This window comes from Neomonachus schauinslandi, chromosome 10 (assembly GCF_002201575.2).
Source record: "Neomonachus schauinslandi chromosome 10, ASM220157v2, whole genome shotgun sequence".
NCBI lineage: Eukaryota > Metazoa > Chordata > Mammalia > Carnivora > Phocidae > Neomonachus > Neomonachus schauinslandi.
Window position 1 is genome coordinate 38,167,099 of NC_058412.1, and position 17,413 is coordinate 38,184,511.

General features: G+C 38.6%; 1 protein-coding gene and 1 pseudogene across 2 annotated transcripts; one reads left to right on the forward strand and one right to left on the reverse strand.

The window, feature by feature from the left end:
* The first annotated feature begins 102 nt into the window (after positions 1–102).
* Positions 103–17,143, forward strand: KRCC1 (lysine rich coiled-coil 1). 2 transcript variants are annotated; one of them, XM_021697483.1, is made up of 3 exons: positions 103–331; positions 12,238–12,411; positions 15,754–17,143. In XM_021697483.1, the coding sequence occupies exon 3, from the start codon at positions 15,776–15,778 to the stop codon at positions 16,547–16,549; it is 774 nt and encodes a 257-aa protein (XP_021553158.1). In that variant the 5' UTR covers positions 103–331; positions 12,238–12,411; positions 15,754–15,775; the 3' UTR covers positions 16,550–17,143. The 2 variants fall into 2 exon arrangements, with proteins under 2 accessions (XP_021553158.1, XP_044774644.1); XM_044918709.1 differs by having other exon boundaries at positions 12,299–12,411.
* Positions 12,946–13,426, reverse strand: LOC110587511 (annotated as a pseudogene).
* Positions 17,144–17,413: the final 270 nt, after the last annotated feature.

Genomic DNA, 17,413 nt, shown 5'->3' on the forward strand with positions numbered 1-17,413 from the left:
CGGAAAAGACGCGAGGGGGGGGCGGGGCACGCAGGGGCGGAGCTAAAGGGCCTCTGTGGAAGCGGGGCGACCCGCGCAAGCGCAGTAGCGCGCGTTGCCGCCATGGCGCCGGCCCCATCCAGTAAGCCGTCGTTGGTGGCGGAGACTTCCCCTCAGGAAGCCGGGTCTCCGCCTCCTCCTCTCACCCCGCCTGCTCGGCGGCGGAGGCGGCGGTGGCGGCAGCGGTTGTCCCTGCCTCTCCGCCACCTCCACCCCGGCCTATTCCCCGGCCGGCGGCGTTGGCGGGGAGGGGGAACAGTAGTTGTAGACGCCCGCCCCTGCCTCAGAGAAGGTGAGTTCCCGCCCCGGCGGCGGGGGCGGCCCCGTCTTCAGCCCCTCAACTCCGCGGCCCAGGGACGGCTGGGCGCGCCCCGAATGTGCGCCATGGCCGACCGGGTCGGGGCCGGAGTCCGTCGGCCCCCCTCACCACCCGCCGCCCCTGGAAAGAGGCGCCACGGTCCCCAGGTGGAGCGTGGAGGGGAGAGGGACGCCTCAGCACGCTGAAGAAGCTAAGGATTGAGGGGGCAGAGAGGTGGCCAGGCAGAAGCCTGGGGGCCCTGGGACTGTCAGGGAAAGGGAAGCGGGATTGATGAGGAAGCTCCGAGATAAGGAAAGGGCCGGTGACGTGCGAGCGAGGAAACCTCGGCTGGGTGCGAATTCAACATCCGGGAAAGTAGGTACTTAGGCAGAAGCGGAGTTAGGACTTGGTCGAGTGTAGGAAGTAGCCCGAGATCTTAGAACTGTGGGGGCCCTTAGGGAGAGAAGAGGGGCGAGAGTTTTGAGGCGCCCCTTTGGAGAGTTTTTCTAGGTTTTTTTGAGGGTAACACCCTGTAAAATAGCTTCTAAGATTTATAGGGCTCTCTTGTTAGTGGTCTGAGTTCAGTACGGATCTACCAGTGTCAAGACAGCAAAGCGGACGTTAGTGAGAGCGGTGAAAGATTTTACTCAGAAACTACCGACAGTAGGGGAAAGAGCTGAGCTCCATTCGGATTTGCTCAGAGCTGACTGGGAGTTTAAAGGGGAAATGAGGGACTGGAGGAGAGGGGGAGTTCAAGAAGAGTCAGGGAAGTGAGAAATTACAAAGGGTTGTTCCTTGTGGAGGCTGTTAGGCCAGCTGTGTCTGCGTGCTGGCAAGTAGGGAAGTTAGGATTCGATCCTCCCACAGCCGCTGGGAGACCTAGGCTTATCCTTCCTGATGATTACACTTGAAAGGAATGGCTTCCAGGTCTTTGAGAAGCCTTTGAGAAGGCTCCTGAGATGTAGGAGGTACACATCCGTCTCAGAGACCGGGAGGATTCACAATCCAAAGCCCTTTTTAGTTAAACACTCTCAGAAAGAGAGGTCGGGGGCCTGTCATCAGGTGTTGGCTCTAAAAACAGTACATCTATTTTGACAGCTTTGAGCTTTTTCTAGCAGGAGCTCCAAAGGGGACTAGGTCATCCCAGGGATTCCGCCTTAAGCTGCTGGAGGCCATGTTACAATTTGGGCAAGTCTTCGTGCAGGAGTTTGGAAGGAGGGTTTCTGCCCAAAGTTGTCACAGTTCTCACCAACACGTTTCCCCTAACACAAAAAGCTATTTCTTGATCATCTCAATTTAACAGATGTTTGAGTTCTTATAAGTACTATATGCCTGTGAACAGCCTGCTTGTTCCAAACTAGGAGGTAAGGCTGTAAGACAGTTTTGGAATGATTTTAGACGGTGGAGCTTGATCACATTGCAGATCTCAGTAAAACATTTAACCAACCTCAGTTTCATAATTTTTAGTATTTACTGTGTTGCCTTCTATTGCTTTTTTGTCTCCAGAGTGAAAGATGGTGGAAGCCAAAATATTGTAGAATAATTTAGGTTCCTTTTTTCTGGAGAGACATTAATAAATATAATAACCTAATGAAAATAACTTCGTTTTCACCCTCTTTTCGTGATATTTTCCATTTTTCTGTGCTATTTTACATATTTCACTTTGGAGGAATGGCAAAGTAGTAAAAAAAAAAAAAAGTACACATTTCTTAAAACATTTCTGTAAGCACCTTATATAAATTCCATACACTAAAAATGGAATTAGTCAATGCAACCAAATGATGTTCTATTAAAGGTCTCTTAGTAAAGGCAACCTTTGGAAGACTAGATTTAGTGTCTTCAGTCAGCCTAGGTTATCATTGTTCTGAGAAAAAAAATAAAATCTGGATTTATTTGTTTTCATACCAAACTTACTGCCTGTTACCAAGTAAGCCTGAGCAGTTTATAGGTGTCGAGACTACAATTTGGCTCTTACAGCCAGATCACAGGAAGATTTGGAAACAGTTTCTCATGGAAAAACAGTTTTTTGCCAGATGACATTTTTTGTTTGTGTGTGAGTGTGATGACTTTGAATGTGTGCAATTACTTAAGACTTTATACAGTGTCAGTTCACACAATGCTAGCAACCTTTCTTTGCAACTTCAAGATGGTATAATGAGAATACTGTAATAGGAATCTTAAGAAGTAATAGATTGTAGTGTTAGTTTGTCCACTAGCAGTATGACCTGAGTAAGTCCCAAACTTTTCTTTCAAACTCAAAGTCCCAAATTTCTTTTTTGAGTTTTGTCGTCTGTGGGGAGGGAAAATTGGATTAGCCCAATTGAGTGGTTCTCAACCAGGGATTATTTACACCCCCACCCCAGAGGACATTTGGCAGTTTCTGGAGACATTTTTGGTTTCCACCACTGGGCAAGAAAGGGCATGGTGAGCACAGGTGCTACTTGGCATCTATTTGATGTAGGGCAGAGATGCTGGCAAACATCCTAGAATGGACAGGGCCACCCCAACAAAGGATTCTCCTACCCAAGATGTCAGTAGTGTCAAGGTTGAGGACCTCCACACCAACCAAACTCTGAGGTCCTTGACAGCATTAAAATTATGAACTGACTTTACAGTTCCTTATTGATGTTCTTTCCATGGATTGGCTGTGTACTAGAACAGCAGTTCTAAAACATGAAACTTTGACCTATAATGGTTATCCGGTGACATTCAAAAGATGATGAAATACAGACCATTCACTGGGATTTGAAAAGATATAATTCGTTACCTAAGAGATTACCTCTTGTCACTTTATTTTGGGTAAATATCCTTCATTAACTGTTCAGTTAACTGCTACCTAACAAATGGCCGATATTGGTATATTATACTATTTAAAACAATGATAGGAGTCAATATATATATATTTTTAAAGATTTTATTTTATTTATTTGACAGAGCGCGCACAAGCAGGGGGAGCAGCAGGCAGAGGGAGAGGGAGAAGCAGGCTCCCCTCTGAGCAGGGAGTCTGACACAGGGCTCGATCCCAGGACTGCGGGATCATGACCTGAGCAGAAGGCAGCCACTTAATGACTGAGCCACCCAGGCACCCTAGTCAATATATTTTTAGTTGAGATATTTGTGGGGTTTTTTTAAGTTTTTATTTATTTGTCAGAGTGAGAGAGCCCAAGCAGGGGGAATGGCAGGCAGAGGGAGAAGCAGGTTCAGAGCCCGATGCGGGACTCAATACCAGGACCCTGGGATCATGACCTGAGCTGAAGGCAGACGCTTAACCGACTGAGCCACCCAGGCACCCCTATTTGTAAAAGCCTTAAGTAATTGCCAATCAAGAGAGTTCATAAACAAGAAGTGGGGGGGCGAGGGGAGTGTTGCTTAATTACTTATCCAGTATTTTTTTTTCTAAAAAGACTAAGGAGATTCATGTAAAATGTATGAAAGAATTATCATGCATCCAGTTACTAAAATTCCAGTCACATTCAAGATCCTGATAGGACCATTAAAACTGCTTTGAAGAACCTCTTCTATCCATTTTCACCTATAGCTGTAACACTTCTAAGAGGAGGATTAAATATTGGCAAGCAGGGAATATATACAAGGTGTAAGATTACAAGTAGGAAATTGAGAAAGTAAACTCAATCACACACACAAAAAAAGAAATACCACGTTACCAGACTTATATGAAAAGAAATATACTAGAATTTATGGTGAAGTTGTCATAAGATTTTCCAGGACACTAATTCATTCAGTGATGTTTCTCAAGTATTTTTGACCGTTAAAAAATTTTTCACCTGGTAATGATATTCCTGAAGAATCAGTAAAACAAAACCACAACAAACAATTCTTGCATATTTGCCTCTAAGAAAAAAAATTAAACGGACTCAGTTTTGGAACAAAAGGACATTTTTGACTCCTTATTGAATCATTAACCCATTCACATAGCAATTGCCTAAAAATGTTTTCCTTTGTTTTCATGATATTAAGCAGAGATTTTGTCATTTGATCCAAATGACAAAATCTAGCTAATAGCTAACATGTTAACATTTATTCAGAAAACATTTATTGAGCTCCTGCTATATACCAGTTACTCTGCTCAGTACCAAGGACGTACAAATGAATTAGGCATAGCCCTTTAAAGAGCTTAGTATTAATGTTTGTTAGTGAAATTAGAAAAAGTGGAGAAAATGCTGGGGTTTCTTTAAGTTTATTTCTCTCTCAAATTACAGTAAAGGTGAGTGCTCCAGAGCTGGCTTGGCTGCTTTGCCATTGCTGACACACAGCTTCCATCTCTGAGTCTGAAATGGCTGCAGAGGAAATGTGGGCTAGTAGTGTAAGGCAGTCAGATTCTCCATGGGGGGTGGGAAGGAGACAGGTTATTTGACAACCTCTAAAACTGGTAAGAAATAGCAGGATGAACACATGAGAGAAAATGCAGTTGTAAGTGTAGATCAGCCAGGACTCCTGGAATAATCAGGAGTAGTTCACACACACACACACACACACACACGAGAGCACCACATGTAAATCTAATATTGACAGCTGGATAGAATGGTTGGGGAGGAAGATGTCTGGAGAGACATTAATGATTTGTGAGTTTCAGATTTGTTGCCTTTATTAGGTGTCAATATGTAAAAATATTGACTAAGCATGTTAAAACAACTAACAAGATTTCCCCTACTATATTCATCAAATATATGTTAGGACATGAGCATTGGGGTTTCTCCCCGCTTCTTACAGACCCATTCACATTTACTAACCCTTTGGAAGAAATGGAGTGTATTTGCTGGCATTCTGATGTAGGATGTCTGCCTTGAACCGAGTAAAATTAACTTCACGAGCATGATCCTCAAATTACCTAGCCATAGAGTACTTACGATTATTGATGTTCAAAGACTTAGTTTAGATAAAGACATAAATGTTACATTAAATGTGAAGTACTCCCAATTAATGATTTTGTTAATTCTTTTGTATTTTATCATTGGAAATATGCCATAGTAGTAAACCCTTAGTTATTTTTGTGATTGTTGTATTGGTGTAAAATAGCTAGAGCTTGGCAAACTTATAGCTCAGATACTAATCTCATTTCCTGAAAAGGCAAGGTTAATAAACAACGTAGCTAGGAGTATTTATGATGCAAACAGGTACAGGGCTGCATTTCTTTTTTTTTTTTAAGATTTTATTTATTTATTTGAGAGAGAAAACAAGGTGGGGGTGGGGCAGAGGGAGAGGGAGAAGCAGACTCCCCGCTGAGCAGGGAGCCTCGGGGCTTGATCCCAGGACTATCCCAGGATCCGGATATCATGACCTGAGCCAAAGGCAGACGCTTGAGCTTAACCAACTGAGCCACCACCACCACCCAGGCTCCCCAAGGGCTGCATTTCTGTTACAATTAAGATCTCTAAAAAACACTTAAATAGGTAAAAAGAAAAAAAACATGCAAAGATAACAAATAGTTACAAAAGAGCAAAGACAACAGGATCAGTTACCTAGTCTAAAACTTAATGGGATGCTCTGCTTAGTCTTTCCTGAGATTATAATAATGTTAAAAGATTGCAAAACTCAAGAGCAGGAACAAGGGAAGGATATCCATTCTCACCACTTCTATTCAGTATTGTACTGGAGGTCCTAGCCAGTACAGTCAGACAAGAAAAACAAAAGGTGTTCAGATGGGAGACAAGTAACTGTCTCTATTTGCAGATGATATGATCATGTATGTAGGAAAGAGCAAGGAATCTAGGAAAAGGCTACTAGAATAAGTTTAGCAAGGCGGTAAAATATAAGGCCCATATACAAAATCAGTATTTCTAAATGTTAGCAACAAATGTTTAGTAAGTTTAGATTTTAAAAAATACTATTTACTACTGCATCAAAAAAACAAAATACTTTCAGATAGCTTTAATGGAATACAGAGGCTACATCTCTGAGAGAAAGATGCAAATAATGGAAAAATATAAAACATCTCCTAATGCTTCTCAGTGAATTAGATTTAAAAGTATAAGACTATGCCATTTATTTGATGTATTTTTTAAAGGGGAAGAATTGAGCTAAAACCAGATTAACATCCTTACTTTGCCCATTTTTTCTTCAGAGGTATTTAATAAACATTTTTTTAAGACCATGCTGTATGATGTTTAAATGCCACCCCACAACACAAATGATGTGCTGTAAGGCATAAAATTTTTTCTTAGATTTTTCACGTAAGTTGATTTATTCACCAAACCTGAGACTTACTAAAAACATTTTATACAATGCAAAAGTTCTAGTTTTGCAATTTGTAAATGGGTGGTTGGAATGTAACAAATTCTCTGACAATTCTAGAATTAAAGTAGAGTTGTTCTTAGTTTTTTATTAAGATATGAAGCTCTTTTAGGCAGTTTTGAATTATGAGTAACTCATATTACTCGTGTTTCATATTTAACACAATAGTTGATATATAATGTTTTTATTTAACTTTCACAATGGCTTTCCATATTTTTACTGAAATAAAAAAGACCAAGCCTTCTCCAGCTATTGAATAACCTACATAGTTTCATTTCTCCAAAATAAAAGATTCCATATTCTTGCTCTTTTCACTATAATATCTTTCCTAAAAGTAAATGAAAAAAAAAAAAAGTAAATGAACAATGTGGGTGTTCATCTATAACTAGGCTTGCGGTATATGTGCAGTATAAATAGGAACTCAAGTTTTCAGAATTTTGCTAGATTTGTTCCGAAAATATTAGAAGGTACATCTTAAAAAAATACTCCAGATGAGTTTCGGTCAAGACAAACTATTTCTTGCTTGGGACCTAATACAGCCTATAAATAGTAAAATTAGCTAGTGTCCTGGGTGTCTCTGCTTGATACTCCATACTCTTTTGCGTATTATACATGGCACACATTAACACAATATGAACTGAAATCTTCAAAGAATTGGTTCAAAATCAGAGCAATCACAAAAGACAATGATAAGTCTAATCATTTCATTTTTATTATTATTTTTAAAGATTTATTTATTTTAGGGGTGCCTGGGTGGCTCAGTTGGTGAAGCATCTGCTTTCAGCTCAGGACATGATCCCAGGGTCCTAGGATCAAGCCCCAGACAGCCTCCCTGCTCAGTGGAAAGTCTGCTTCCTTCTCCCTCCTCCCCTCCCCCTGCTTGTGCTCTCTCACAGGCTCCCTCTCGCTCTCTCAAATAAATAAATAAAATCTTTTTGAAAAAATAAAGATGTATCTATTTTAGAGAGAGAGAGCAGGGGGAGGGGCAGAGGGAGAAACAGAATCCCAAGCAGCTGGGAGCCTGACTCAGAGCTCGATCTCATGACCCCAAAATTATGACCTGAGCTGAAGTCAAGAGTCAGACGCTTAACCAACCGAGCCACCCAGGTGCCCCCTAAGTTTTCATTTTTAAAAAAGTCCCTCTGAAACATGAGTTAGCTTGAAATAAAAATTAGGTACTCTTGCTCTGTTTACACATAATCTTTCCTTTATTTGGCTTTCTGTAGTTACTAGAATAATTGGTTGGGAGAACATTTCACGATGTCAGTTAAATAGATGAAATCCTGAATAACAATAAAAGTAGCTCATTCATTCAGCACTTACCATGTGCCATATACTCTTCTAAGCATTTTACATGTATTCATTTCCTTAAGGCTCACAACAGCTCTTTGAGGTGTAGATCATATCCCTATTTTAGAGATGAGGAACTTAAGGCATAGAGAGGTTGAGAATTTAACCAGGCTTACACAGCTAATTAAGTGCCAGAACTGACTCCAGAGTCCCTACGTCTGGCTCATAAGAGCAATGAGGTAAGTGACCTAATATGACTGGCAGTAGTTCTGCATAGGTGAATTGGCCTTTGATAGGTGGATAATTTTTCTGGAAACAAAGCCAACATTTAAAAATCCAGTTTAGGGGTGCCTGGGTGGCTCAGTTGGTTAAGCGACTGCCTTCGGCTCAGGTCATGATCCTGGAGTCCCTGGATTGAGTCCCGCATCGGGCTCCCTGCTCGGCGGGGAGTCTGCTTCTCCCTCTGACCCTCCCCCCTCTCATGTGCTCTCTCTCTCCTCTCATCCTCTCTCTCAAATAAATAAATTTTTAAAAATCTTAAAAAAAAAAATCCAGTTTAACAAATTAAGGCAAAATTATTTCTTTTTCCAAAACATCTGTTATAGATCTTTAAGCTCCTCTGGTACACTTTATTGAGATATACTTTACTTAAAATACACACATATTTGAAATGTGTAAGGCAATGAGTTTTTGACAGGTGTATACTCCCATGCAACCATTGTAAACAAAATGCCAAATATTTCTGTCAACACCAAAAGTTTTCTCAGGCCTCTTTATAATCCATCCCACCTTCTACCCCTGTTCCCAACAACCACTAATCTGCTTTCTATCACTATAGATTAGTTTATATGTCTAGAACTTTTTACAAATATAGAATCATACAGTAGGTACTCCTGTGTCTTGCACTAAGCATGGTTTTGAGATTCATCCATGTTATGTATATATTGCTATTTTGCTTCTTTTTGTTGCTGAATAATTATATAGATATACCATGTTTTGTTTATCCATTAGCCTATTGGCAGACATTAAGGTTGTTTCAGGTTTGGGCTATTACAAATAAATCTGCTATGAACATTCATGTATAGGTCTTTGCATGGATGTATGTTTTCATTTCTCTTGGACTAATACAAGTGAAATGGCTGGGTCATGTGGTAGATGTTTAATGTTTAAAGAAATTATCAAACTGCTTTGTAAAATTGTACCATTTTAAATTCTAACTAGTAATGTATGAGAATTCCAGTTGTTCACCATCCTCACCAACATTTGGTATTTTCAGTCCTATTAATTTTAATGACTTCCAGTGATGATGTAGGGTTCCAAGTCATATTTATATATATAAATTATTTTTTGAGGTTTCTGTTCAAATCTTTTGCCCATTTGAATTTGAATTTGTCTTATTGAGTCATAAGAGTTCTTTATATATTCTAGATATAAGTCCTTGGTCTGATATGTGAGATGGGAATATTTTCTATTTTATAGCTTGCTCTTCATTTTAACTTTAGAGTCATATGTAATTAAGTTATATACCTTACAACAATTCAGAAATAATTTAGAGAGATACTATATATAACAAATATTTTTAAATATTCATCATCCTTTTAAAAATGTTTCTGACAGTTCTTAAACTCATAATTTTTTTTTAAGATTTTATTTGTTTATTTGAGAGAGAGCATGCGAGCAGTGAGTGGGGAGGGGGAGAGGGAGAGGGAGAAGCAGGCTCCCCTCTGAGCAGGGAGCCTGACACAGTGCTTGATCCCAGGAACCTGGGAACGTGACCTGAGCCAAAGGCAGACGCTTAAACGACTGAGCCACCCAGGCGTCTGAAACTCATAATATTTTTAAGCAAACCTTTTTAATCTTTATACTGGTACTGAAAATTAAGCTTAATTTGAAGATACCCTGTAGAACCTTTAAATCAAATTTTTATGGAGTTTTTAATTACAAAGTAATGCTTTTTGCAGAAATTAAAACAATATAGACATGTGCAGAGAGCAAAATGTTAAATATTGTCTATTACTCCTTTCCTAAGCCCATTTCCCAAGCCCCATTAAGTTTAGTGTATATCTTTTCTGATTTTTTCCTATGGATATTGCAATATGCAAGATCAGACTGTCAAATCAGACTAACACAAATCAGTAATATTACCTAGTTTCAAGTTTACTAAGTATTTCAAGGATACAATCAATGACGCAACTCTAAAGAAGCAGAGATATCTAGGACATGAAAGATGGCTCCTCAAACCATGTTTTCCTACACTGGTCATGCGTCTCTGACCCAAAATAATAGATGAGGTTTCTAAGTGAGCGTCACCTCTCCCAGTGGGAGTATTTAAATTATGAACCATCTCCATTTTATACTTCCTAGTTTATGCCTCATAGATCCTGAATTTATTTACTACGGATAATCCTTAGCCAGGGACATCCTGCTAAGGGCATGTCAAAAATAAGTTCCCTTTCTTTTTTTTTTTTTAAAAGATTTTATTTATTTATTCATGAAAGAGAGAGAGGCAGAGGCAGAGGGAGAAGCAGGCTCCCCGCAGAGCAGGGAGCCCGATGCGGGACTCGATCCCAGGACCCTGGGATCATGACCTGAGCTGAAGGCAGACACTTAACCGACTGAGCCACCCAGGCGTCCCAGTTCCCTTTCTCCTAGCTAGTATCATTCGTCTCTTTAAAGGTCCAGAAGTCACCTACCTTCTTCCCTCTCCCCGCCGCCCCAGGAAAGGAAGTAAATGGGTTGCAGGCCAGCTCCTTTAACTCCTCCTTACAATAAACATATATGAATATAATTAGTTTTTTGGTTCTGTATGTTAAGTGTTTTTACACTAAAATTGGATTTTAGATTGATCAATAGATAGGTAAATAGGTAGACAGACTTCTACATCATTTTTCCCCCTTAATGTATCATGGACATTTCTCCACGACAGTACATGTAGTTCCAACTCATTCATTTAAATGGCTGCATAGGAAGTAAAATTTTGATGTTCCATGATTGGTATCATTTTTATAAACTAGTGAATTTCCATGAAATAAATTTCAACTGTTAGTAACTTTTAGATAGTAGTATAGACCTCAAGTGTAAATGTGGTCATTTTGGTATAGATTATTTATTCTGGTGAGAAATGCTTTGAACAAAAGTTCTGGAAATTAATATGTGAATATGACTATAGTTTTGAGTGGCTTATCTGAACCTTGTTTAGTGAGCGTTGCTTGTGATCATGTTTGTACCAACTGTGGAGGACTGTTGCCCACCACAGGTAAAGATGGTTTGTGGTTAGTCTGTGTGATTCCCAGATAACATTAGGGGTATAGCTAGAATCAGAGACTATCCTAAAATAAACTGCATGTCTTGAAATTGTCTGCTATGAAACACAAAAATGCCAAGGCCAGATTTCTTAGCCCAATCTTTCAATAAAGTCCAGACTCCTACTGGTGACCCAGTAACTTCTCTTTTAGAATGGTATTTTCTGGACTGAATAAACATACATTACCAAAGTAAACACTAAAGACTTACTAAATGTTTTCATACTGAAATTTCATTCTAATTAGCAAAAAGCTAGTATATAGCCTTGCAGGCACTCAGGAAATTAAAATATGAGATGGTATATGAAATGATACCTATTTAAAGATTGAAAATATTACCTTAAATGTTTAATATGATCTTCTGTCTTACCTCCCTTTATTTTATTCATAGATACCACGTTGAATGAACAAATATTGAACTTTTATAGTTACCCTTTGTAAAAGGAGTATGGGGAGTAGGGATATAGTTTGAATTGCAAAGGATTTCACATTATGAGGTAGGTTGAAAATAGAGATCTTCTAGATCAAAGGATTATTTCTATGAAGCTGACTTTTATTTGAAAGCAAGCAAAACTCTATTCTTAAACTCTTAGTTCAGACTAAATATATTAAAAATCATGAATGCTATCTGCAAATTTAGAGGTGGAAATTTGAGGTCACTTTGTTCTAAAACAAAATATTATTTATTTTTCTGGGGTAAAATATATGCTCAAAGAGTTAGCCTAACTTTCAGACTTACAGGAAGTAAAATGATAAGAAATTGGAGATGGATTTGTGAATTTTCAGTTGATGAATCTCTGTTGATGGTATAATTCTAAACTTTGAACTATTTAATCTTTTTTTTTAATATTTTATTTTTTTATTTGAGAAAGAGAGAATGAGAGAGAACACATGAGAGGGGGGAGGGTCAGAGGGAGAAGCAGACTCCCTGCTGAGCAGGGAGCCCGATGTGGGACTCCAGGATCATGACCTGAGCCGAAGGCAGTCGCTCAACCAACTGAGCCACCCAGGCACCCTGATCTATTTAATCTATAACAAGATTTCACTTGGTTTCAGATGACTGGGAATAGAGTATTAGACAAAATCGATTTGGGGATCTCTGCATCGTGTTTGTTAGCTCCCTGGTTGTTGCGCAGTCTCACCATGTGGGGAAAATTCATGCTAGAAAACTGAAGAAATTAATGGGTGACTATGATCAGATTTCTTCACCAAGTTCTCAGCCTGAGAAGGGTAAGTTTCCATTCACCTCTTTATTGATCTCTGCATGATTTGTGGACTTTGGGGACTGACTTTTCTCACCTCTCATGCCTTCAGGGTTCATCCATGTTGCACCATGTATCAGCACTTCATTCTTTTTATTGCTGAGTAATATTCCATTGTATGAATATACTGCACCCTATTTACCCATTCAGCAGTTAATGGACATTGAGTTGTTTCTACTTTTTAGCTGTTAATGAATATTGCTGCTGTGAACATTTGTGTTCAAGTTTTTGTGTGAACATAGGTTTTCAGTTCTCTCGGGTGTATACCTAGGAGTGAAATTGCTGGGTCATAAGGTAACACTGTGTTTAATGTTTTGAGGAATTGCCATTCCTGTTTTTCTTTTTTCTTTTTAATTAGAAAATGTTTCCAGTGGTTATTCATAAAATTATTAATCAAAACAGCAAAAGCAGATTCACAGAGCCACATATCAGTAACAAAACAGGAAGGAAATGAAATATTCAAGAGACATTTTGAAAAGTTTCAAAGGAATACATAACCAGGCTAAAAAGCTACAGTTAAGGCTATGGTTGCACAACAGATTATATTCATTCCTGCATTTTTCTCAATAAGTTCTTCCTTATATTTGCCTTTCTCTTTTCCACCTTGTTGAGATTTGGCTTTGCATTCAAGAATTTTTTTCAGATCTTTGTCCAGTTTTAGCCTGGTGATAACCACCTTGCTTGGGTGAATGACCACATGGACAGTTGCACCATTAGCCTTCCCCCATTGTACCTGCTTGATGTAGATGACCTATTTCTTTCTAACACCTGGACAACCTTGCTGATTTGTTGACCTTTATAGTGTCCTCAAACCACCTGGACCTCATCATCCCTGCGGGTGGGCATGTAGCAGATGTTGTACTTTTCCCAAAGCTCCTGGAGAGTGGGGAAGACACGATCTTCCCGTGCATGTGCAAGGAGACACTGAAGTGGCATTTGGGGGTTTTGCTGCCATCTGAGGTCAGGAAGGGATTGAACTTCATGGTGACCATCTACCTGGCTCTGGGTAGGCTCAGAACTGTGGGCACAGGGCTGGAAGTCCAGACTGTTTTTCAAAATAGCTGTACATTTTACATCCCCACAAGCAATGAATGAAGTTACTAGTTTTTCCATATCCTTGCCAACACTTAAAATCATTGCCTTTTTTTATTATAGCCATCTATGTGGGTATGAAGTATCAAAAATTTTTAAACATAAAAGTAGAGAAAATAGTATAGTGAACCTTCACATACCCATCATCCAGTTTCAACGATTATCGTCTTTTTAATCTCGTTAGTGACTTTGTAAAAACAGCTTTACAGAGGTGTAGTTAACATATAGTAAACTGTACATACTTAAAATACACAATTTGATGGGTTTTGACAGATGTATATACCATCAAATGATCAATATAGTAAACATACATCCAGACCCCAAAAAGTACCCTTTATAATCATCCCGCCCACCGCTCCCTGCCTCATCCCCAAGCAAACACTGTTACTATAGATGAGTTTGCATTTTCTAGAGTTTTATTTAATGGAATCATATATTATGTACTCTTCTGTCAGGTTTCTTTCACTTAGCATAATTATTTTGAGATTCATCCATATTGTTGGCTGTTTCAATGGTTCATTCCTTTTTATCACTGATAGTATTTCATTGTATGGATATACCACTGTTTGATTGTTCCATTTACCTGTTGATCATCATTTTGGTTTTTTCCTTTCTGGGGCTATTACAAATAAAATTGCCATGAACATTCATGTATCAGTCCTTGTATGGACATATACTTTCTTTTCTTTTGGGGGCAACATCTAGGAATGGAAGAACTAGATCATACAGTAGGCATATGTTTAACTTCCTCAGAAACTACCAGACTGTGTGTTAGTGGTTGTACCATTTTACATCGCCAACCAGCAATGTATGAGAATTCTAGTTGTTCCACATGCTCACCAACAACACTGATAATGTCATTCTTTTGATCTCAGTCATTCTAGTGAGCGCTCATACTGGTGTCTCATTGTGGTTTTAATGGACATTGACTTGATGACTAATGGTATCTTTTCATGTGTTCATTGGCCATTTGTATATATTCTTTTCTGAAGTGTCTGTTCAAATCTTTTGCCTATATTTAATCAAATATTTGTTACATTATTTTATTCTAGTTAGAATTTTTATACTATTTAAGTTGAATAGGAGCTAAATTTTCTGACTCACCAAATGAGGCTTCATTTAGACATTATTTTTAATCTCAAATTTCCAGAAAAGATAGCTGATCATTAGTGACTCTAGACTGCTGTTGTCAGGCTTGTTTCTTTCTGTTAAAGGGAAGAAATGTTCTGTTCTACATGGGGTATGCAGCCTCCTGATTTTTGGAGACAGAGTATGTCACCAAAAATATCTAGGGCATTATCATCTTGTAGTAAGATATTTGCACTTATGCAGGATTTGAGGGAGAGAAAGAAATAAATCAGGAATGGTGCTACCCCCACCAAAAGAATCAAACAAGCCAACAAAAAACTAGTGTATCTACTTTATATTTCTTCTGAAACTTTTCTCTGCATCAATCTGACCCCCTCTCAGCTTTCACCTCCATTTCCTCCCTTAACCCTCCCACCAGTATTTTAATAGAGAACAAACCAAAAAGACATTCTAGAATGCTTTTTTCACCAATCAGAAGTAACAGAATGAAATTCAAGCCCTATAGAGAAGGTACAGAACTCTGTTCCCTCATCTTCTCTCATGCCCTATACAAAAGAGTGGTTTCATCTTATAGCTGAATTTCTAATTTCCAGCATTCCCAAACCATTTTGTAAACATCCTTTTATTAAGTCTTACAGTACTCTAGTCAGGTAAGTATGTATCTTTATTTTATTTTGTTTGAGTAAACTGAGGAGTTTAAAAATTAAATTAGTTTTCTATGGTTCTGTTACTTCTCTTAGAAAACAATATACAAGAAACTGATTAAATCAGAACTTTAGAAAATATATGAGCATTTTATCAGGCCACTTATCAGGGATCTATAGTCCTTATCCACACACCCCTATGTCTTACATTTTCAGCCATACAACAGAACCCTATATTCCATCTCCTTTCTGCCCTCTTCATCCCACTTCTGAGAAAGATAAAGCTACTTGTAAGTGGCTTGGGAGATATTTGACTATCCTCATGTAGCTTTTTGACATACAATGTCATGGTATTTAACTTTTATGCTGAATTAGGTTTTAATTTGTTTGGGCTTCTTTGTTTTTTGAAGCTCTCTTCAAGAGCAAAGGAAATACTCAGAATAAAATAATCTAGTAAGAAGACTTTTCTCCCATCTTCTCTACAGAGAATCCCTTGTTGTCAACCTAATGAAGCATTCAAAGAAGACATATGACTCTTTTCAAGATGAACTTGAAGATTATATCAAAGTGCAGAAAGCCAGAGGCTTAGAGCCAAGGACTTGTTTCAGAAAGATGAGAGACAACTGTTTGGAAACCTGTAGATACAAAGAAGAGCTTGATTACCGACGAAGGTATAGAATGTTTGATCAAAGACTCTCATCTGAAACCGGGCAGACCTACCCAAGATCATGCCCTAGTTCACAAAAAGTGGAAAACCGGTTACCTCAGTGGCTACCAGCTCATGACAGCAGGCTAAGACTAGACTCCCTGAGCTACTGTCAATTCACCAGGGACTGTTTCTCAGAAAAACGAGAACCCCTTAACCTTAGTCAGCGAGAATATAACTGTAGCTCATACAGTGTAGAATCTGGAGTTCACAAGCACCTCTCCTCAGAAAACAGTGCCAGTGGCCATCCAGCCAATCATAAACAGCTACATCAGAAGGGGAAAAGGCACCCGGAGGAAGGCAGAGAAAAACCAGAGGAGGAGCGGCCCAAGCATAAGAGAAAAAAAGGTTGCGAGGAAACAGATTTAGATAAACACAAGAACTTCCAAAGAAACAAAACACAGATGGAAACAGTCAGGGTCAGTACAGAAAAGCTTAAGAATCGAAAGGAGAAAAAAAGCCGAGATGGAGCCTCTAAGAAAGAGGAACGTAAGCGTAGAAAAGAGAAAAAGGAACAAGGTAAAGAGAGGACAGAGGAGGAAATGCTTTGGGACCAGTCTATCCTTGGATTTTGAAGCTCTTGAGTTGGTTCTCCTGAGGTTAAATTGAAAAAATAGTTGAGGGGCCTGGTTTTCTGACGTTCATGTTCATATCGATTCTTTCCTGTGAACAGGTACTGCAACTTCTAACAACAGGCCAAGTGAACAGAAAGTATTTAATACGCTTACTCTCCAACATGGAAATTACTTTTCCTCATTTTCTAAAAGCATCCTTACATTCTCATATAATGTGATTTCCCTTAATGACAGTGGCTCTGCTTTTACTCATCAAACTGCGATGATGGTAGAAGTATTTTTCCCTTGGGAGGTCATTTATTTTAAATTGGAGTATTAATAGGTTTTGCAGAATCTATTTCTTGATTGGGTTTGTTTTAGTTTTGGGTGGGGTATTTTTATATTCATTAGTTTTCTCTATGACAATTTAGACTGTTTTTTTTTTCCTTTTTAGATCTAACTTGCAGTGTATTTTCTAGATTGGAAGGTGGAGAACGAAATACATTATAATAATAATAAGCTAAGGTTACATATAGTTTTAAAAGTTTCAAAGAGTCTTGATACAAAATCAGTTTATATTCTGGAAATATTTATAATAAAGTGTTCTAATTTCTACATTTTCTTGTTCTGTGTCAATGATCTGTTCCCATTCAATAATGATTTTCTTTTGGAAGAGAAATAACTGAGCAGCTTGTACTTAAGAGGCAAGATCACACTTTGCAGTTGTAAAAATTCTTACTATACCTTGCTTATTCATATTTAAACCCACTTTTTAGGATAGAACTCTATTAATGACCACAATTTTTCCAAATAGCTGAAATTGAAGAGAGGAATTTATAAGAAATAAAATGCTAGCAGATTATTCTTTCCTAACCAATGTTTTCA